This window comes from Pteropus alecto, unplaced genomic scaffold (genome assembly GCF_000325575.1).
Source record: "Pteropus alecto unplaced genomic scaffold, ASM32557v1 scaffold103, whole genome shotgun sequence".
Taxonomy (NCBI): Eukaryota; Metazoa; Chordata; class Mammalia; order Chiroptera; family Pteropodidae; genus Pteropus; species Pteropus alecto.
The window spans coordinates 11,828,901-11,852,117 of NW_006436288.1; the positions used below are offsets into that span (position 1 = coordinate 11,828,901).

The following is a 23,217-nucleotide window of genomic DNA, read 5'->3' on the forward strand; positions in this document are numbered from 1 at the left end:
CTCAAGTCACACAAGATTGTGGCATTTGAGGGAGAGGCATATCCATATGGCAACTTTTCAGAAGTTTAAAGTATCTGGAAGGCAGACATGCAGAGTCTCTGTGCTGTACTTAATTTTAGAAACTTCTTAATTTTAATGTGTTGTCCATGGCACAAAAGAAATTTTCGCTGGGAGACTTTTGTGGTGTTTGAGGTAACAACTCTTATGTTACTAGAATCCCTTAACAACAAGGCCAACAGGAATGATTCCCTCAGTCTTGAAGATTTTCTTTGGCTTTCGCAGCCTCCAAAACACTTTATAGCATGGCTAGACTATATTGAATTTCCATGTTTAGATCTACACCCATAATTTAACATTTTTCTTTTTGAGTTGTATAGTACCTCTGCACTGTAATTCAAATACATAAAAAAACCTGAGGATCACAGCAATTCCAAATGCTTGAGATCTGTAACAGGATAAATTTTCAGCAGCCTCAACATGACCTCGTTAATTCAACTTCTTTTTTAAATTAAGGAAAATAGAAAGGAGAAAGCTTTTGTTTTTGAATCCATTTTTACCCCCATGATTTTGTGTCATAATTCTGTATTGCTGTCTAAAAAGAAATATGGCCAAATCTGTCACTATCGTTCCTCAGACATCTGGAGTTTACTCTTGAGAAACATGCATCATCAGTCTCCCCAAAGTATTGAACTTACGTGATCTGAGTGTTGCCTAACTTCTACCAATCTGAGTAGCAGGAGACCACGACCCTAAACTTGAATTTAGAGCCAATTTTGAGTAAATGAAAGCCTTAAGTCCAGATCAAAGTTTTACCCCTATAAAATTATACTCCCTAGTACTTTTTATGATTTACTTTTTAATCACCTCTCATTGATAGGTTTTAATTATATTATTTCTTTTTGTAGCTCAACAAAATTTTCTAATATGTCTAAACATGTTTTCAGAGATGTTATCATTTCTCTTCTAACATAACCGTATCTATATCTCAGTTGCATTTCTAGCTCTCTGATCAGAGGCCTTTTAAATATATATATATATACACACACACACACACACATTAGCACACACATACATACATATATATACATATATATATACATACGTACATATATGGATATCATTTTGTATATTTGTATGATATATGCTATATCAAACTATCAGTTTCTCCCCCTGAACTATAAGTCAACAGAGTTATAGATTGATGTTTTAGACCCCCAAATTGGAAAAATTTATCTTTCATTAGCCAGGAGTCATTGATCATTAAGACAAGTTGGAAACCAAGTTTAACATTCAGATCCGAACCTAGTTAGCTTTCATCATTTGGACACCACATCATTTCATAGTCCTTGTTGTCAGTCTGTTCGCAATAAAATGGCGAACGTAAGTATTGTCTCATAGTGCCTAGATGAAGTTCAAGTTAAATATGACTTGCCAGATATACTTGTAGTATGCTTATGGCACATTTTTGTTAGAACATGAAAAACATGGAGCTATTTCTTATTATGATTAACTCTTTCATTACCAGAGAATATAATGTGTTACCTTTAATTCTACTGAATAAAAATGTTCACACTATTCCCAAGAAGACCTACAAATGGTCAATATATGAAAAGATGCTCAACTTCACTAGCTATAAGGGAAATGCAAATCAAAACCACAGTGAAATATCACCTCACACCTGTTAGAATGGCTATTATCAACAAAACAAGAAGTAAGTATTGGAGAGGAGGTGGAGAAAAGGGAGCCCTCATACACTGCTGGTGGGAGTATAAACTGGTATAGCCACTATGAAAAATAGTATTGAGGTTCCTCAAAAAATTAAGAATAGAGCTACCATATGACCCAGAAATTCCTCTTCTGGGTATCTACCCCCCAAAATTTGAAAACATTTGTTCTTAAAGATATACATGTACATATACATATGCATATACGTATACATATAAATATATACATACACATACATACACATATACATACACATATACATGTTTATTGCAGCATTATTTACAGTAGCCAAGACATGGAAGCAACTTAAGAGTCCTTTCATGGATGATTGCATAAAGAGGATGTGGTAATATATGATGGAATATTACTCAGCCATAAGAAAAGATGAAATACTGCCATTTGTGACAACATGGATGGGTCTTGAGAGCATCATGCTAAGTGAAATATCAGATGGAAAAGAATAAGAACCATATGGTTTTGCTCCTATGTGGGATATAAAACAGAAAGCAACAAACAAAATAAACGCATGGACACAGATAACAGTATAGTGGTTACCAGAGGGGAAGGGGGATGGAGGGAGGATAAAGAAGGTAAAGGAGGTCAAATATGTGATGATAGAAAGAGACTAGACTTTGGGTTGTGAGCACACAATGTGATATGCCCATGATATAGTATAGAATTATACACTTGAAACTCATATAATGTTATTAACCAGTGCCACACCAATAAATTAAAAATATGTTCATGGATGGTACCTTAATTATAAGTTTCTAACATATATTTGTAGCTCACAAAAATCATTATATATTTTTGTTCTCACAAATTGTCCATTGATAAAGTTTTGATAGCATTTGAGTGCTTTTGCTCCTTTGAACACTGTTTGAAGATGATAAAAAATATATATATCAGATTATAAGAACTTTCTTGTTTAAAGCCCCTAGAGATTTCTCATTGCAATTAAAATAGAATTTAAATGCATTTCCATGGTTCTACATGATTTTGGTCCTCTATCTCCTTGTTTGATCTCTGATTTACTTTCAGGCGTAGGGCTCAGCAACACCACAGATCTGGTAGCAACAGATCTGACCTGTTGAAGGATGAAAAGAAGTCTGGTGTAGCTAAAGCATCTGATGGAATTCCCTGGTTCATATGATCTATGCTGGCCTTTTTTCTAGTTCTTGAACTCATCAGCCTTATTCCCACCCTAAGATGTTGCACTTTTTCTTTTGATGGAAATATTCTTCCTACAGACTTTATTTATGGCTGAGTTTTTTTTTTCACTTGTGACATCTCAACTATATTTAAGATTCTCCAAACAGCTCTTGACCATCTTCTCTGAAAATTTTCTTCTCCATCAGTGTTTTTTCCTTTTTATCCCTTTTCATTTTCTTCATAATGTGTAGCATGCAACACCATCAGAAATGGTTTGTTTATTTTCTACTTTCCAGTCTTTCTTGTCCTTCCCACTCTCCTGTTCCCTTGCCAATAATGTAAATTCAGGAGTCAGGATCATGTCTATTTTGTTGACTCTGTATCCCCAGAATGGTGTCTGGAAGAAAGTATGCATTCAGTATATATTAGAGATATAAATGAAGAATGAATAAATAATTAAGAGGCTATAAAAATATAATAAATGCTTAGTACATGAAGAGAAATCTGCTTTACTGGTTTGGAACAGCTAAGACAAACAGGGAACCACGTGGGTAGTTCTGAATTCAGTTCTTTGTTCCATTGAGTCTTTATGTGTGATTTAGGGCACATTTCTTAACCTAGTGTCTATTTCTTTATCTGTAAAACAAATATGTAGAGGTCATGGAAAAAGACAGATTATTCACTGAAATGACTGAGATTCATCATTTTTCAAATGTATCTCAGTTAAGTGGGCTTTCCTTTTGAATAACAAGTTAACATGATATGTTCAAAATTTTCAGGGAATATAAAACATGATAACAGTTTAATAGCCTTGTAAAATTTGAAGTATATTTTGCTCAAAAAGAGCACTTATGCGAGAAAAAATATAAAAGTATTTCTTCAGAGCTTTAACTTACTCATTTTGCAGATACCTTTCGGTTTTGCTTTTTTATTAAATAAAAATAGTTTTTTATTTAGTTAAAAATTAGAAAAGATAAGAAATACATTTTTGAAAAGCAAATGAGTGTTTTTTCCAAGAAAGGTAAAATTGTGCTTAATTTCAAATAACCTTTTATAATAATTTGTCCGTACTAATATAGTCAAAAAGCTAAACTTACAGATGTAATTAACATCCAAGTTTTATTAGTTTGTCTATTCTCCATGAATAGACAAGTAATCAGGCTTGGACATGCCGAAATCAGGATTTATTTCTTCAGTTCATTCAACACATATTTATCAAATGTCTTCTATGTGTTAGGTACTGTACATTAGGTACATCAGTGAATTAAACATGGATTTCTATTCTACTAGGGCTTAAATTTTACTGAGGCTATTTATTATACGTTTTGCCTCTAGCTTGCTCCACAGCTTTATACTTTCCTCCATTTGTAAAGTATGACTTAGAGGATTAATAGATAAATTTTTTTTGTGACTTATACTCTAATTACTTTTCCCCAACATTTGCTATGATTTGTTTTTAAGGTTATATGCTAAATACAACATGATATTAATGTTTTTTAGACCATCTGGCTCCTTAGACATGTTTGCTCTACAAATCTGAACAAGTCATTTAATTTGATGAGACTAGAATCAGATCTGTAAGAATTGGGCTATTTTAAGGGAGAAGAAAAACTTGGTGGAATTTGTGGGACAATGGACTATAGTTTTGTTTTCAGTAGTCCTTTCTGGCAATACTTCTCTACTCATTTAAATTCCAGCATATATTCAATGCCATTAAAATATATATTAACTGTTTATGGATGTTGCTTGGTTTGGGGTGGTTTTGGATTTAATATCTTGTTTTCTATGTGTCTAATAGTTGTAGAATTTATAACCCACTTTTCCTTCTCAGAAGTTTATAGTTCTTCACACACTCTGTTTTATTTACTGAAAAATTTATCCTGTTAAGTACAAAGAATGGACATTTCTAGCCTAAAAGAATAACATAAAAAGTTGCTCAGCAACAAATTTGGTAACTTGGCCGTTATAATTTGAAGCTCACTGAACTTTTCAGTGAATATTGGTACCATTTGTGCTATGATTTTTTAAAAATATTAATCTTAATACAAGGATCATTACTAACCAATTAGCTATTGCATGGGTCTACTCTATACAAGGAATTCTGTAAGAAGTTATTAAGTTATACATGGTATATAAACATGAGTAAGATACAGTTCCTGTACTAAAGGAACCCACAGCCTCTTTCACACCTTTAAAATTATCCTGAAAGATCAGTACATTAAATTCCTTGGAGTGATAAAGAAAATCTCTGATAGGACTAAGGCCAAAACCTAAATGCGTTGAAAATTAACAAAACATCCTCTGCCTTTGTTAGCATTTTTTTTCTTTATAGAATGTTTGTATACATCTTTATATTTCTGCCTCTACATGCTGTGAGAATCTTAATGCTTTATATGTGTTGAGAATAGTTTTAAAATAGCTTATAAAGGAAATTATTATTTCATATATTTTTCTATAGTTTTGTATAAGGCCAAAGGAAGCCTTCCTTGTGTCTTCGTTACCTGTGGAAACAATTACAGAGAAAAAAAAATGGATAAAGTACAGGGAAATGTTAAGATTAATGTTCATTTTTATACTTAAACAATGTATGAGAAATTTAAAGGCAATTATTATGTTATATTACATTGGAAAATAAATACCCAGTTGTATAATGATATATCAAACCGTAAAAGCATGTTGCTAGTACCAGTGTGTATCTGTAAGTGTATCTGTAATGGTTAATATTCTAGTTGTAAGGAAAGCTTTTGGAAATACTTCTTTTGTTTAGTGTATGGCACGAATAACCCCACTGTTGGGTAATATAGGCCACCTTTAAAACAGTCTTGGTGTGACACACAAGGTAGTTTAATATCTGGCACCTGCCTACTTTTCTACCTTCCTGCCTTACTATTTGCTTCCACTCTGGGCTCAAGCTGTTCTTATCTATTTAATGTTCTCTGCGTATAGCAGATTTTCAAGGCAGGCTTTGAATATCTTTTCTTTCTCTGATACTTGCATATACCTATGTGGTTACCTTGCATATACCTATGTGTTTGATCATCTAGGGAACATTTCTCTCCAACAATAGAAGAAACTCAGTGAGGACAGACTTTTTTATAATATTAATGTTCCCAGTACTTACCTTTATGTCTCTCTTGTGGATGGGCAGGTTTAAATAACTGAAGGCGGCTAAGATGAGAGGTTTGAACTGTATGAAAGGCTGGTTATATTTGCATTGCTTTTCTCAGTGCTTCATAACCACAGCTTTGGCTCTTACTTGACTTGTTATCCATAGTCCTCGCCTTCTTGAAGTATGGAAGAAAATGAATATATCATGTACATATCAATCACTAGAGGAAAAAATGCTATTTAATTGTTTCTTAATTATGGTGAGAAAATATTTTATTTCATGAACTTACCTGTCCCTCTAAAGGATATAATTTCCTAAAAAATAATAATTAGGTATTTAAACTGTGGGATTCTTTGAAACCATGGCAAATAGGTAAATAAAAATAATTTTTTTTCGTTAAGCAAAACCAATTCTGTCATATCCTGAGTCCTAAAAAAGAGTGGCACTTTTCTCTCTACAAATTATGTGGTGAAAATACCCAAGAGAATTGTCTTAAACTATACCATTTTTTAAATTTTCTGAAGTCCAACAAACAGTATGTCATATTTTACCAAAAGTAAATTAGAGCTTTACTTTATCTAGTCAGAGCTTAAGAGATTACATTTTGGTGTCTTATATAGATGAGTCATTATGAAATCTTTAGGGACATAAAGTATAAACATGAAGGTATAAAACAGTTCTATTAAGCAGTTCTTTATATTTGGTAAACATCAATTAGAGCTCTATTTTTCTTAACTAATTTACTAATAATTCTGCAGCTTCAGAGTGATGACTGTTGAATTATAAGAGTAGTAGCATTGTCTAACATTTATTTGCAAGAGAAAATTATCTGAAAATTTGAGGCTTATCTAGAGATTTAAAAAATATTTTTATCTTAGGTTTTTTTTTTAAATACATGCATATTTAGCTTCTTAATGCATGTTATTTCCAACCAAGTAAATCTATTTTCATAACAGAGACTATTTAAGAGATTTGGCTTATTTTTCCTTTTTTTTTTGGTAAATGAGCCAAACGTCTGTTTTCTATAAGACATGTGTCTGTTTCAACTTACTATTTTGATTATGAGTAGTTTATTATCCAGATAGACCTTCAAAAATAGAATTTTTGCTATTGCTAAAGAGTTCTTATGTATATGGTTGAATGCATATTTTAGAATGGTTTGGGATTTATAAATAGCATGTAAGATAATATTGGGAACATGTTATGTATAACATATAATGCTTTAAAAAAGGAAAGAAAAAGGATGATAATATTCTAAGGATCTCCAATAAGGAAGTGAGTGGGTGGAACATCTTCAAATGCTGATTTGGCTTCCCTTAGAACAATGTTAATGTCTTTGTGCTTAACTGAGGTTCCAGCATTTACACTCCCCACTTAAGTTAGTCTCCCAGGTTTTATTACTTTTTACAAATACTTCCTTTAGATTTCTATGTCCACACTTTGACTTATACCTTTTCACTTTAGGGGCGTGAACTTCCTGGGGGGCAGTTCTTTTATGTTTGAAATTGCTCAGAGTTTCCATCTGCTTTTACTTGACTTGTGGTCTTGAAGATCATGCTTGGCCCATGGGATATTACAGTGTGCCGAGAGGATGTGGAGTTTTGTCAGCCAGTGAAATATGTCTGGGTTTTTTTTTCTTTCTTTTTCTTTTTTTTTTTTTTCAGCAGCTTTCATACGCTTCTCGTCCTGTGTGGTCTTCACTAAAATGAATTTATATTTAACAGAACTACTCACCCTCTTTATCATCTATGACTTGGCCTTTTTTTAAGGAGAGGTGTGTGGAAGGAACATCTGAGCCAAAAAACTGTAGTCTTGGCAATAGGAAAACCTAAACCCAAAAGCTTAAAGTAGTGTTATATATGAATGTGCTTCAATATTCACAAATGTGCATTTTCTAATGCAGAAGAGTATCATATTTCAGATATGTACAACTGTCAAAAAAATTCTCATGCCAGCAGAAGACTTCAAGTTTTGTCTGTGATCCAAATCACTTTTTTTTTTTTTTGCTTGTTTTTAGGCACTACTACAGTCTTCAGTTAAGCAACAAGTAGAAGCTATTGAAAAACAGTACATTTCTGCAATTGAGAAACAAGCACACAAGTGTGAGGAGTTGTTAAATACTCAGGTAATAAAATTACACATCCATTACATATTTATACTTTCCTTCTGACTCTCCTCCCCTGAGAGCTTTATAAATGTTTATTCAGTTTCACACCATTTACTTTCCTTGGTGTATCTTGGAGAAAAAAAAATATGCTTATATAAGCTCAATGTTAAAATTTGAGAATTGTATGATAGACTAAAAGTAGTAGCTAAAGGGCTAAAATATGTGGGACTCCTTGAAATTGATGATGAGTCTTATATTAATTTCTGGGTTATAATATTTATCAAATAGCAAGCAGTTAGGTGACTATAAATGTGTTATGACATGTATAATGATTTTTAGTGGTATAAATTTATAAATAATATTTGAATTTTTAGAAATATTTTTGCTTGAATTACCTTTCATTGCATATAGACATTGGTTTCTATTTGAATTTTTATTGATTTTTTTCTTTTCATGATTTGATGTGTTAGAAGGCATTAAAGATATGATTAGCTCATTTACATTAACAGTCTCTCGAAGAGCATTTATGGATGTGTCATAGTCTAAATAATATATGCAAGAAATCCTCAGCAACTCTTTTGAGTAACAAAACTTGGTAGGTGAAAATAAAATTAACTTTATTTAAGGGACCTATTTTATATCATGGGAAGAAAATATACTAAAAATTAGGAAAACAGAATTAGGTACAGAATTTAAATGGTGATTTATAAATATGCTAACAAGATTGGGGGCAGTTCTATTAATTTTCAATATACTTTTAATAAATGGCTTGGAAGAGGAAATACACAAAGAATGTTATAAATTTGATATAATAATTACACTCATTTGGGTGGTGAAATACCAGGATGTCAAAGGTATGAGGTTATATGACTTCATAATATAACAGAAAATTCACAAAGAACTAATGTCATAGAATCATGAAGCAGAACAAGGCATGCATTAGCCATGACAGACTAGGTCATGCCCTAAACTCTCGCTTCAGACTCTCGCTTCAGACAACAAAGGTCCATACCTTACTTATGCTACTCAACTGAAGATTATCTCAGGGTTTGGTCTCATGTTGTCCTCAACTTAGGAAATAGCCTGATATGTAGTTCCTACGCAAAACATTTTGTTATTGTGGCAGAGTGAAAACAAGCCCAGTCAGATTTCCTACAAATAATTCAGTATTCTGGGCCGGAAATGACACTTCCATTCCTAATTTACATTCACAGTGCCCGCCTCAATTATAATAGGGCCAGGTAGTGAGATCTTAAATGAACCTGGAAAGGAGAGAGCAGGAAATAGTTGATAAACAGCAGTAATATACCACAGTCAGCTCTTTTAGTCACCAAATATTCAGTCTCCATCTCACAGGCAAATGTACTTATCCTGTCCACATTGGTGAAAATCTGAAAGTTCAATCCAGCTATCTCTAGGTGATAGGTGGGGAATGATGTGCTGCAGTTTCTAAAATTTCAGTTTAGATATATAGTTCATTATGACCTGAAGAACTAGAGACTAAAATATATGTTATTTAACCCCAACAAATCTAGTATACAGTTGTGAGACAAAGATAGGGTTTTTACTGCAATCACTCTCATTAGGAAATAATATGAATCAGAGATGCACAGCTGTCATTAGTATGTAGTGTGTTAAAATTCCAATGGACAGATTAAATAAGAATCGCTGCCATGGAGGTAGGATTGCTCTTTGATTTACAGTGATTCTATTCTCAAGGTTTAGGAGTAGGGTCTCTAGTCTATTGTTGTTTATGATTTTGTAGGGTTTAAATTTTTCAGGAACTTTATTGGCTGTATCTAATGTAGATTATACTATTTTTCAGCCTACTTCCTGTCTATGGAAAATTGGGATCCATGGATCATTTTGGGTAGCAGACATTCACAGTTCACAGTAATGGTTCTTTTAGCTGCTTATGTGTTTGATTACAATCAGCTTTGTTTATCAAAGGCAAACCAAACCCATAGTTATTTTAGAGACCTACTTCCTAGACTTAATATGTTTATATGCTTTCCACCCTCATGCTTGTTTGTCTGTCTGTGTCTCTCTCTCTCTTTCTGATTAAAAACAACTTAATTTATCAAATCTTGGTTGAAGAAATCCCAGTGATCTCTTTTTCCTGAACCATTTGGTCCAAATGAAAGTATAAACGGGACCGTCACAGCCCTTATCTTATAATGCCTCCTCAAAAATAGCCAACAGAAGAGCTAATAAATGAACTCAGAGAAGTTGTAGGTTAAAAAATTAACATGTAATAATTAGCTGTGTTTCTACACACCAGCACTGAACAATCAAAAAGAAACAATTAAGAAACCAATTCAATTTTCAATGGCATCTTAAAGAATAAAATACTTAAGAATAAATTTAGCCAAGGAAGTGAAAGTCTTATACACTGAAAACAACTAAACATTGCTAAAAGAAATTAAAGGTAACCTAAAAAGAGAGAAAGACATCTCATGTTCATCAATTGGAAATATTTGGTGATGAGTATTCAAGACTACCACAAGATATTTAGAGGACCAAAGGCAGTTTGTGTAATGAAATGCTATTTAAAAAGCCAAACACTGAAAGGGGACATTTTTAGATTTTTAATCTAGCTATAATTTCTGTCAGCATTTGGCAGTTTTGTTTTTTTTAATATATCATGTTCCTATAAAATTTGGAGAATTCATTGATTTTGAAACTTCCAATATTACATATTTTAGTTGTAGTTTTTTGTAATTAAATAGAGCAAACATGAAAATAATATAACAGACGCAATATCAAGATAAAACATATGGTTTCATAGGGGAGGAAAAAGTGTTTCCTACTACCCTCCCGGGTTCTCTGACTGGAACCCTATAAATTGGACTGATAAAAGGCGGAATAAGAGAAAACAATACCAATTTATTTAATATAATTTTATGTGACATGAGAGTCTTTATCAGGAAATAAAGACTCAAAGAAACAGTTAAATCTGTGTGTTCTTATAGTAGGATTGATGCAGAGTGGAAGGTCATGGAAGAATGTGGTAGGAGGAAAGAGTAGGAGCTAAGGGTAGTAAACTGGGGGAGAGTTAGCAATTCATGTTCATTTGGATTCCTCTTGGCATCCCTCTGTCTTCAGAAATAAGATGCTCCTTTTCTCCAGGCATTCGGTGTGCACTTCTGACAAGAGGGTCTTAAGACCTGTTTTAGGTAGGAAGGAACTGGTTAGAGAGTCCTTCCTGAACCCGCCATTTCTCAAGATCCTTTAGCTTAAAATACTCGATATGTAAAGGTGCCACGTTTGGGGGTAGTATATTCTGAACCCAATCAGGTTCATTATGATGTATTTGCTTCAAGTCTTTTAAATTGAGGGGCAGGGAGAAAGTTATAAATAAAGTCTCAAATTGTCTGTCATATCTCCCTTCCTTCTCCTTCCTTAAAGGACCAATATTATACAGAGTTCACCATGTTTTTACTCTTGCCTTCATGTACCCATAATTGTTTAGTATTTAGTTCTGGTTGGTTCTTAAATCCTCCAAAATGTTGTTGTTGTTATTTACCTTACTTATTGTGATTTATTCATATATTTATACAAATCGTTGTTCCCTTTTGCTTCTTGTTTTCTCTCCTTCCTCATCTGTTCAGTTTACTTCCTATATTATAATCTTTACTAATTGTAAAGTATAAATTTTATTAATATTTGTTTCTTTCTGAAAAAGTTTGTTACACCATAATTTGTTCATGATATTTCAGCGCTATGCAAAATTCTCTAACAGTTATTTTTCCTGAAGTTATTATTCCATTGTCATTAAATCTCTCTTGTTGCTTATGAAATATCTAATGTTAGTTTGACTATCAATATTCTGTAGGCAATTTATCTTTTCTCTTTTGTTGTTTTTAAGTTTCTCCTTATCTTTGATGTTCTATTATTTTATTCTAATGAGCTTATAGTTTGTTTTTGAATTTATTTTTTCATGCATCCTATGCAGGCATGGCTGGGGTGGCTAACCCCCACCAAAATTTGTTCTTCTTCTTAGTATAGAGTTGCCACTGGCCAGCTGCTGTTCTCCAGGGAAACTTTTCCCTTGCTTTTATGCTGTTGGTGCAATTTGTAAAAGCCTGTTTTTGCCTGTGTCCTCTTATGAAATAGCTGTCAAATAAGACAATTGACATGAAATAATCCCAGTCAAATTTACCTAGTTTAATTTATGTTATGATTTTCCTGGACAGTAAGTAAAGTTCAAGTAGCTTAGTTTTCACCAATGATTTATGAGTGAAAGTGGTATGTGTCACTAGATGGACTCTGCCATCTCTTTCCCCTTTTGCTTGTGAGAGAAATGGTAAGATAATTTTTCAGTGACCACGGGTGTGAAGAGTTAGGGCCTGTGAATAATGTGTCATTCAGGAACATTTCTATGAATAGGAAAGAAAACTTGTGTTAAGTCACTGGAAATTTTGGAATTATTTGTTGATAGCAGCCATCATTAATATATCAAGACTCATTTGGCTTCATTATCTTTCAAAAACTTATATACTGTTAATCCAATATATTGTTTTAGAATCCAAACTTAATTACAGAGTTGTATACACCTAGCAACCTGTTACAAAGTTTAAAAAACTGAGAAATATTATCATAACAAATAAACATAGGCAAGAAGTCAGACAGTTTGTATCCCAAGCAAGTAAAAGTCCCTGTTTTATCTCTGTGTAAGGCTAAGTGGAAGATAAGAGTTCATTTCAGTTGAAAAGTGGGTGATACTTAGAAATTAATGTATGAAAGTATACAAAAATACAATTGAAAAGAAAAAAGTACCCCCACATTTAAAGAATTGGTTTAATTTTAAAATTTACTTTGAACTGGAATACATTTAAAGTGAAGGAAAATTTTATCTGGGTTCAATTAAGATTAAGAAATGGGTGATTTATGTCTAGTCTCCTGTATATCACATGATTTTTTTTCTGTATGGCGCAATCATTTGATCACACTTGGCTTTTTATTTGAGTATCAGTGTATTACATCTCCAGATCACAGGGATATTTTAAAATATTCCCTGTATTCATTTAGAGGAAAATTGGTAATGATAGATTGTTACAAGACACTCACTCTCATTCTGCTTGGGCAGAGCAAAAAAATATTGTGGTCTTGGCACCTTAAATATAGAAAAAAAGAAACAAGGAAAAGTACATGGAGAAAAGAACTTAGAGCAAAAAAGTAGGAATAAAGCAAGCGACTTATTGTTAAATCACGTAAGTGAGATACTCCATATGTGAATCCTTTAGAAACAATGAGAAAACCATTTTTCTTTGTTTAACGCATTAATTAATGCTTTAGAACTGAAAATCAAAACTTTTTATTAGCGGGGGTTGGAGAGTAATTTTTCTTACTGACCAGATAGTGCAAAAAAGATTTAAATAGAGATAACCCAAGGGCTTCAAGTATAACTAGTTAGCATTTTGGTAATATTATGTGCTAAGATACTCAAATCATTTTTTATAGTCTGAGGTTTATTTATTTTAATCATTTCTCATCTGGTTTCCTTTACGGCTCATCTCTTGACATCCAGTTCATGAGTTAGTTTAAAATGTTAATTATTTGTTTGTAAAGTGAATTTTAAAATGAGTATTTTAATCTAGAATTTATTGTTAACAAGGATATATCTAGAAATCCTAGTATAAAATATGTGAAATCTGATTTTATGTATAACATTGTAATTTGCATATCACCTTTTAAAAATGAATATATTATATTAAGAAAGCATATGTATATTTGAATTTCTAAGAGAGACCTTGAAAGTTCTCATCACAAGAAAATATTTTATAATAATGTGTGGTGATGGATGTTTACTAACTTACTGTGGTGATCATTTTATCATATATGCAAATAGCGAATCAGGTTGTACACCTAAAACTAATACAATGTTATATGCCAGTTATATCTCAATAAATAAATAAGTACAGAATATAAAGGCAAATCAAACAAAATCCAAAAGTCAAAATGAAATAAGGTTACTAAATAATTATAATATTTAATAAAGACTAATTATGTTCTTGTTATTTGTCAAAATGTTTAATACACATTATCTTGTTTATCTATTTGTTTATTTATTTACTATTCATTCATTTTTCAGATATTCTAGAAGAACAGCAAACATTTTTTCAGGTTTACACCAAGCCCTGAAGTGGGTCCTGGGGATATAAAACAACAAAAAAGTCTATGTCCCCAAAAGCTTATAGCCCAGTGTAGAATGTCAAAGTGGTACTGGTAATTGTGATAAAATAGGAGAAATTAGAAATTGAGCATAAATGGATAAGCCCAAGATGCTGTAGATATGTTTAAAGGACCATCTAATTTCACTTTATCTTACTACATCAAGGTAGGAACAGCATAAGTCCCTTCAATAAGTAAAACTATCATGACTGCACATATATATGGTTTCATTTTCCTTACATTATAAGAGTTTTAGATCAGATTAGATTTAAAAGCAAAATTCAATATTGACTACTTATAAGAGACTCATAAAACAAAATGACACAAGCTAAATATGAACAAATGAATACTGCTTTTTCAATCCAATAAAAACTAAGCAGAGTTAATAGTATGAACAGAGTATATACTTTTGTCTAAGTAGAATTTTGGGCAGAATTTATTAAAAGACATTTTATAAGTCCATTTTTATTGATAAGAATCAGTAACGGAGAGATAATAATCAAGAATTATTACTTAATCACGACAGTATCATCAGCTAATTATTTACTGTGTGTCAGGTACTACACTAGTCCCTTCCATGTGCTATTTTATTTTTTTTAATAAAAATACTGTGAGGTTGCAGCAATGATAACCAGTAAGTCAGCACAAGTTAGTAACTTGACTAATTTCACTCATCTAATAGATAACAAAATTTGGGTTTGATTCTAGATCTAATGTAAAGCAAAAAATGTCAGAGAATGTAATAAAAACTCATTGGAGATAATTAAACATATCAATGTATCTATGTCAGATAATGTTTTTAAAAGTAATTTTATAATTACTATTAATAAGGGCTCCAGTGAAAGAGGGAGATAAAAAGTTCATTGGTCATATTACATTTCATAGATTAGGCTTTTATTTCTGTTGTAAAGAAACTTTATCATTTCCCCCACATCATTCACAAACACACTTTTTAGAACAGTGTTTTTATCTGTGGAATACTAGTACTCCACTGAATATAATTTTTGGAATTATGAAATCAAGGTATAGAGTATTTGAACATAATAGTTTACAAAATATAAAGAATATATGATAATGGAGCTTCTCTTTGTTAGATGCCTAAGGAATACTTATAAAAATTAAATGACATGAAATCTTAATAAATAATTTAAATTAGAAATATACAGTATGAATTGAAAGAGACACTCTTCTCACAATTTTAACAAGTTTGAATTTTAAAAGTTCTTATAAACTTAATAACAATTATTTATTGTCTGCTATTTATACTGTATTAATTGCTTTACAGCCAGGTAACTTTACCCCTACGGTACCCTCCTGAGATGGACTTTATTTCTTCCATGTTACAGATCACAAAACTAAAGCTTAAAGAGTTTAAGTATCTTGCCCAACATTACACAGCTAGCAAACAGAAGAGCTCAGATCTGTGACTTCAAATATCATATTCCTGTTTTTATATTGTATTCTTTGCACTGCATGCATTTAAAAATAAAACAAACAAAAAAGATGCCTATTTGACCACACTTTTTTGGCACTCTGCTTCAACTTTACCATCCAGGTAAATTACAAGTTTAGTTTACAACTATCTAACATATTGGCATTGTTATTTTTACTTTGGAATTTGGCCTTGAGAAACTCAGGTGGGTCATAGTTTTTCTGTCAGAAGCAAATGTACCCTGGACACTTGTCAGCCCTCTTATTACATTTCACTATCTCTACCAACAAATCTTATAGGTTTTATTATAAGAAATAATATTAAATTCTGTGATATTATTTTACTTATAAATAATGATTTTTTTTCTTTTAGTTAAACAAGTAAGCTGCAAATGTGTAGATTTTTATGCAGTTCTTGAAAGAAATGTCAATAAGTCAAGTATAAATTGGGCAGATTATCGCAATGAATATTTGACTTCAAATAATGAAGCTAATTTGGTCCATAAGATTGGCATGTATATTTTTATATCAGCTTAAAATTGCCTGTATCTTCTTCTTATACATTGTGTTATCCAGAAAATATAAAGAAAATTTGATATATTTACAATTTGATTTTAGTTGAAATATTTCTGATTTTTTTGTGTGTATGTGAAACTTGAAACTCTTTTAGATAGGTTTAGATCAAATGGATATATTTTAGCACTGGGCATTGATGCCTAAATAGTTGTAAATTAAAATTATATAGAAATGAGGAAACTAAAAATGTAGATAGTTCTTTTGTTTAAAATACTTTTGTTTTAGTTTTTGAATTTTATATGTGTAATATTCATTAGGCAAACATTTATGTAACATCTGTATGTATCATACACTCTGCTGAGAGCAGGTGATGTAACAGCAAATAAGACACAGTTCTTTACCCCATGGAACTTTCAGTTCGTTGCCCTCAGAGTGTACCTGTTCCTGGGAAAATGAAAAGTAAAGGCAAAAAAAGAAAAAAGCCATAGTCCATTTAAGTACTATTTATATTTTATTCTATTTCCTATCAGTTTGTTCTTTTCTCCATACTTGTGGTTATAGATTATATAACATTTCCCCAGTTTTATTTAACATTTTTACAGGTGTGTTTTTAAGTTTTTTTCAGTACCCTGTGAACTCATTGAATATTCTTTATTCCCAATACCTTTCATTTTGGAGTCACTCAGTAAAACAATTTTAAATATAGAAATGTATTTTTAGTTCTCAAATTTGTACCGATGGTTTTCTATTGTAGGAAGCTTAGGTTATGCCCATTTTCCCCCTCCGGTATACAGAATTCTGCAATGACTGATTTAGCTCATATATTCTTTTACTTTTTGTGTTTTTTTCTTTAGTTCTGATGTCTTGAAGTGAAATTAATTATATGGAAAGAACCTGTTATTATTACTCTTAATATTATTATTGACAGTTTAAGGCTTTGTAATATATGTTGAAGAAATTCTGTGTGTATAAATTTATAAAAACAATACGAGAAGGCACTCATTCACTGAGCTTTTACCAACAAATTTTTAAACTTGTAATTCGATAAGTAAAATCTGTCAGGTTTGTGTGATGGTTAATCTTATGTCTCAACTTTGGTAGGCAATATGCTCAATTGTTTGGTCAAGCACTAGTCTAGTTATTACTGTGCAGGTATTTTGTAGATTTTATTAACATTTATAATAAGTTGACTTTAAGTAAAGGATATTACTTTAGATAATGTATATGGACCTCATCCAATCAATTGAGGCCTTGAGAGCAAATACTATGGTTTCTCAAAAAAAAAAAAAAAAAGAAAAAAAGAAATTCTTACTCAATATCATAACATAGAAATCCTGTCTGAGTTTCCAGCCTGCCTTAAAGATTTCCTACTTGCTAGCCCCTACTATATAGCAAGAGCTAATTTCTTAAAATTAATAAATCTCAATTTCTCTCTCTCCCCTCCTCCCTATCTCTCCCTCACTTTCCCCCTCTCTCCCTCTCCACATATCCCATTGGTTCTGTTTCTGTGAAAAATCCTGTCTAATACGCTTTGTAACTTTGTATTTATTTGCTTATCTTTGAGATTGCCATGACTTTTTAAGGATGCTTGAGCACTTTGTCATGTTTTCTAAACATACTCTGTGCTGTTTGTCTGCAGGGTTTTGTTTAGCTTTTAATATGGTGTCTGAGTGCTGGAAACCTGTATTTGCACCTGTGACTCATCACTTCTGTTGTTTTAGGACATGCCAAATGCTTACTTTAAATATTTAATTCATATGTTGTATGTGTGTATGTATGAATGTATGTATATATGTATATAGGTAGGTATGTATTTGTATAGGTATTCTGTATGCCCGTATGTACGTATTTATTTACATAGGTATTCTGGCCATCTTTGCTCTGTATATTCAAAAGTACGTACTATAATTACCTCAAACTAGTCAAAATTAGTTTGTTCATAAATTCAGATAGAATTCATTCTTGTTATGTTAACTTATCAATTTTTTGGTAATTTTTATACTGCCATTTATATGGTCAATAGGTTAAAAAGTAGTTTCAGAATCCAAATTTTACAAAAATTAATGACGGATATTACTAGCTCTGATTTTTACTTAATTTTCTATGTAATGGTTATAAAACAATAACAATACTAATTTTATTACTTGTATAAGAGTTATGGTATTATTATTCTAATCCATTCTTAGCATACCATTAGGATCACTTGAGTGTTATTCTCATAAAATAGGCAGAAAAAGTGTGCCTTGAGACCATTTATCTGCCAGAAAAAACACATTTTATTACCTGCTAATTATTGTCCCAAATGTATATAGTGATATGTTGGCAGAATGTGGCTAGCCATAAAATTATTTTTCTCTCTTACCACATACTTTACTTTTCTTTATTCTCTACTATAGTAAATTTAAGAGAGTGAATAAAGAAGTAAAATTTTAAATAGAAATCTACACAGAAAATAATAAAAAAGTTACTTTCTCTTTCTCTTGAATATATTCTCTGAAAGAATAAGCAAATCATCATTCTCATTGAAAATAATATAAGTAATGTTCATATTAAGAAGAAAGCTACAGAAAGAATAGCCCTACTCATTGCGTGGAGAAAAAATTGTAATGACGATAAGAGAAATTAGAACTTAATTCCTGTGTAATTTTTCTTCTCCAATTCCTGTTTTTTTTTTTTCTTTCTTTCACTACTCTCTCCCAGTACAAAGAACAGTCTTTTCGACAGAGGACATTGTTAAAAGAGAAGAGAAGCTCTAGAGTAGTCGAAAAATTGCTGTTGTACACCAGCCTGCTGATAATATGTACATAATTGCCTGTCCAGGTGAATTGTGATCAAGAAACTTACAAATGAAAACAGTGAAACCTTGCTTGTGATCTTTTGAGGCATTAAAAAAAATAGTAAGCTAAGTACCCTAGACTGCCAAGTATTCTTAACTTTAAAAAAGAATATTTCACAAACTGGTGAATATAATGATAGTTCCTGGCAGGATTCCGGATGAATTGCTAAAGGATGGTAACTTCTGGAACCAAGATTCATTTGCTATGAAAGTATTGTCCAGCTAAACTTATCCATTTGAGAGACATATTTACTAGGCTAGTCAGTCAGGTAAAGAATATCTAAACTTTAATAAAATAAGTCTCTCACAAGGTCATTGTGAACAGAAGTATGAAATATATCAGGAAAAGGGCATTAGATAAATAAGTGGCTAAGTGGCCATACCAAATATATAAATATATAGAATAGTATCTACTTAAAGGAATGATCTATAGTGAATTACCACAGAGTGTTATCTTCATCCTTATTCTGCTCCATTTTGTTACCAGTGATCTGGATGAAAATATTGAAAGCATTTTTTCATATTTGTATATGACACGAAGTTGTATTAAGACTCTAGAGTAGTGGGGCTATATCCAAATTGAAATTCAAAAGGAATAAATATTAGTGTCTTGTTCTTAAAACTTCAACATTAATAGAGGATTAGTAGCAAACAACAATGTATTTAACATTTTGGGGTTTTATGTAACAGTAAGTTTTAAAAGCAGGTTTTAGAAACGTAATTTTAGTTTCATATAATTAAAATTAACTTTATAAAAGGGATAAAAAGAGAAGAGATGAGTTCACACTCTTTGAGCTTACATCACATAATTCCTTTTAGTACAAGGTATCATACTTTTAAGAGATTATATTCAAATTGGAATATATTTAAAGGACAGTAGATACAGAGTCGAAGGGACATAAAATCATATAGTATGAAGAACAATTGAAAGTACTACTTGAAATAAGTTACCTATTTGGAAAATTGCTATATGAAAAAAATTAGAATTATTTTGGATCATTATAGAACTGCGGTCAGTATATTGAAAGTAGAGGGAAACATTTTAACTCAATAAGAAAATACAAAGTTATATTAGGGTTCACCTAACTATTACATTGATATGAAATCAGCCATATTAGACCATTTTTACCTATAAAAATAGCTATTTCATATGTTTAACCTCATATAAAGGGATAGCAAGTGAGTAGTGTTCCCTTGAGGTAGCACATTTCCTTTCTCTTGAGTAACCTTGTAATAACACAGACAATCATTAAATGGATAATTTGTGGAGAGACGTCAAGCATTGGATGAGTAGTCAGGTTAAGTTTATGTCTGGTGCCAAGATTTTGTGATTCTAGAAACTGAATTGAATTTTCTGTTCTTTGGGCATTTGCTGAATGGAAATCCAGATAGACGTGGGCATGTGTGTAGCTGACATGATCGTTCTTGACTTAGAATGTCCTCATTTGTCTAGATACATAAATGCTCTTTACTGTATTTAAGGACATGATAAGAGAATATTTATGTAGTGTTAAACTGCTCCAATTCTTAAAGGGAATATTTTTTAAAACTACTTGTCTTCACATCGACAACTTTAAAGAAAAAAACATGATTTTATTTCTATAAACCAATATCTTAGATATTTTCCTTTGGAAGGATTAATGTTTTCTTTAAAATATCTACTCTGGATAAAGTTAATTCCTGGGTAGAAGTAATTTTTTATGAAATATTTTTTATTAACTTATAGAAAATAAAGTATTGAAAGTAGATTTCAGATATTAGTAAAATGGCTGTTTATTGTAGAAAAGTTGTCTTGAAAACTAGTTTCAACCTGCTAAATTTCTTTTCTTTGCTCTGAGATTTTTAAAATAATGTATGTTCTGTTTCAAATGATAATAATTTTGATGAAAAGGAGACATGAGAGAGATCTTTATACATAATGGAATCTCTATCATATAAGCAATTTAATAATTCCTATTGGAAAGTATTTATTATTTTTGGTGTCTTACAATTAAAGCTCATGAATCAGAAGTTTGATGTTAGATGAACTATAGTTTTATCACTTGAATACTCAAAGCATTGTTTCAATGTTCATAAGAATTATCTCAGTCAAACTCTGAAATACTCTGCTTTTAAACTCTCATCATTTGAACTACTTTCAAGGTCTGTTTAAAGAAATGGTGACCTATTAGTTATCTTGAAAGAATTTTTCATAGATAATTATGAATTCTCCATTTACCCTATCATGTCTTAACCATTATTATAAAGCCTGTAACACTTGATAGTATGAATGGCAGTGAAAGAGGAAATAAATAGGTGAAGTGAGGATTGGAGTTCAGATTATGAAATTACCAGATTTACCACAAGTAGCATGTCTGAAAAAGCATGGACAGTTACATATAATATGTGCATGTTCTAATCATTTTGGTGTATAACTCATTTAACATTTGTATTTCACTTTAAATATTACTGGAATAAAACAAATAGATTAGACTACCTAGAACAGAGCTATAGGAAGAGTTTGCAGTTGTGCTCAAAATAGTAATCCTGTCAATTTTTCTCAGAGTAAAGATGGACCTGGAGTAAATGGAAAGCTTTATAGTACCAGCAGCCTCCAGCTTCTCCAGGGCAGCTTCTGTATATTTTAATTTTACCCCACAATGCTGTACTATTAAAGCCCATGAGTTAAAGGCCACCAGGAACCCACTTGTAGACTAACAAAGTTTGGTTTATAAGGTTGGTGCAGCAAGGGATAATACATACCCAGGGAACTATGAGTGTCTCTAAAAGAGAGAGTAGGGAAGACTAATTTTAGGATTTGGGGGGCTAGAATTAGCCATAGAATGGTCTTGCAGAGATTTGTCAGAATTTATATAAAAAAAGTTTGCTGGAACAATCTCCGATTTTAGAACACATGAATCTGTCTAGAGTTACTGTTAGATTAGTTTTTCTTCTGTGGTCATATCTTGAAATACATGGGTCTGACTGAAGTATTGTTAAAAGATTTGACCTCAGATAGTCTGTTATGCACATCATGGCCAGGTCTGACACAATTTATTTTGTGACTCAAGGGTGTTTTGTAAAATGTTGTTTTTGTTTCAACTCACAGTTCTCCCTCTTGGGTCTAGTTGTCAGTAATATTGTTTTTAACTTTATCAGGATGATTGTAACCGTTTTGTGTTTTAAACTTAAGTAAAGGGAGTTAGCATACTCCTCAGTTCATCAGTTCATGGCATATTATCCTATTGGGTCTTATAAGGTCCATGTGTGGTGTATGCATGTGTGTGTGGTTATGTATGTGCACATATACGAAATTTTTATCCTCATTCCTCACTCCCAATGTTTTCCCTCTCATTGGAGGGACCATTTTAATATGTGTCCTTATTTTGCAATCTCCGTGTTATTATTTTGTGCACATGCATTTTTATTTTACACAAATGGTATTATGTATAAAACTCATTCTGTTTCCTACTTTTTTCCACTAAGGGCTATGCTTCTAAGGTTCACTAAATATTATGCTTTTAAAATTCAAAACTGTTGCTATGTGTACATATAATTCCTATGTTTTAATACTCTTCTGTTACTATACGTAAATCTAATTCATTTTTCTAAATTGAAGAATTTGTGGTATGAATCCATGTTTTTTTCTATTCATTCTTCCCATAATGGATATCTAGGTTGTCTCTTAACTCTTCACCAACCTCAAAACTTTTATGTGTCCTTAAAGTTCAGTGCAAGAAAAAAATAGGTTCATCCATCCATCTATCAATTGTTTATAATTATCTTTATCCAGGAGTGTAATTGCTGTATGATAGACTATGTCTATATTTAAATACTGCCAATTTGTTGCCATTCCTGAATGGCAGTGACAGGCTATAGTTCTACAGCAATGCACAAATTCCTCCATCCCTATTTTCCCCAAAAGACCTGGAATTATCCAGCTTCTAATTTTTATTCTTTTAATAAGTGATAGCTCAGTCTTAATCTGCATTTCTCATTATAAATTTATTAATATGGAAGATTACCTTTTCAATAAATTGCCTAGTCGCTAGCCTTTTTTTAAATTGAGGTTGATCTATTTTTCTTGTCAATTTACAGGGATTCTTTGTAAATTTAAATATTAGTCATAAAGGGTTTTAGATAAAATAATTTTAATGTAATCCAATTCATCAGTCTTTGCCTTGTTGT

General features: G+C 31.6%; 1 protein-coding gene across 1 annotated transcript in view; it reads left to right on the forward strand.

Moving 5' to 3' along the window:
- CCDC91 (coiled-coil domain containing 91) overlaps window positions 1-23,217 on the forward strand; it is a 281,509-nt gene that overhangs the window by 156,850 nt on the left and 101,442 nt on the right. The window contains exon 8 of the mRNA XM_015589963.2: window positions 8,004-8,111. Coding sequence (XP_015445449.1) covers window positions 8,004-8,111 — 108 coding nt within the window. The remainder of the gene's footprint in view (window positions 1-8,003; window positions 8,112-23,217) is intronic.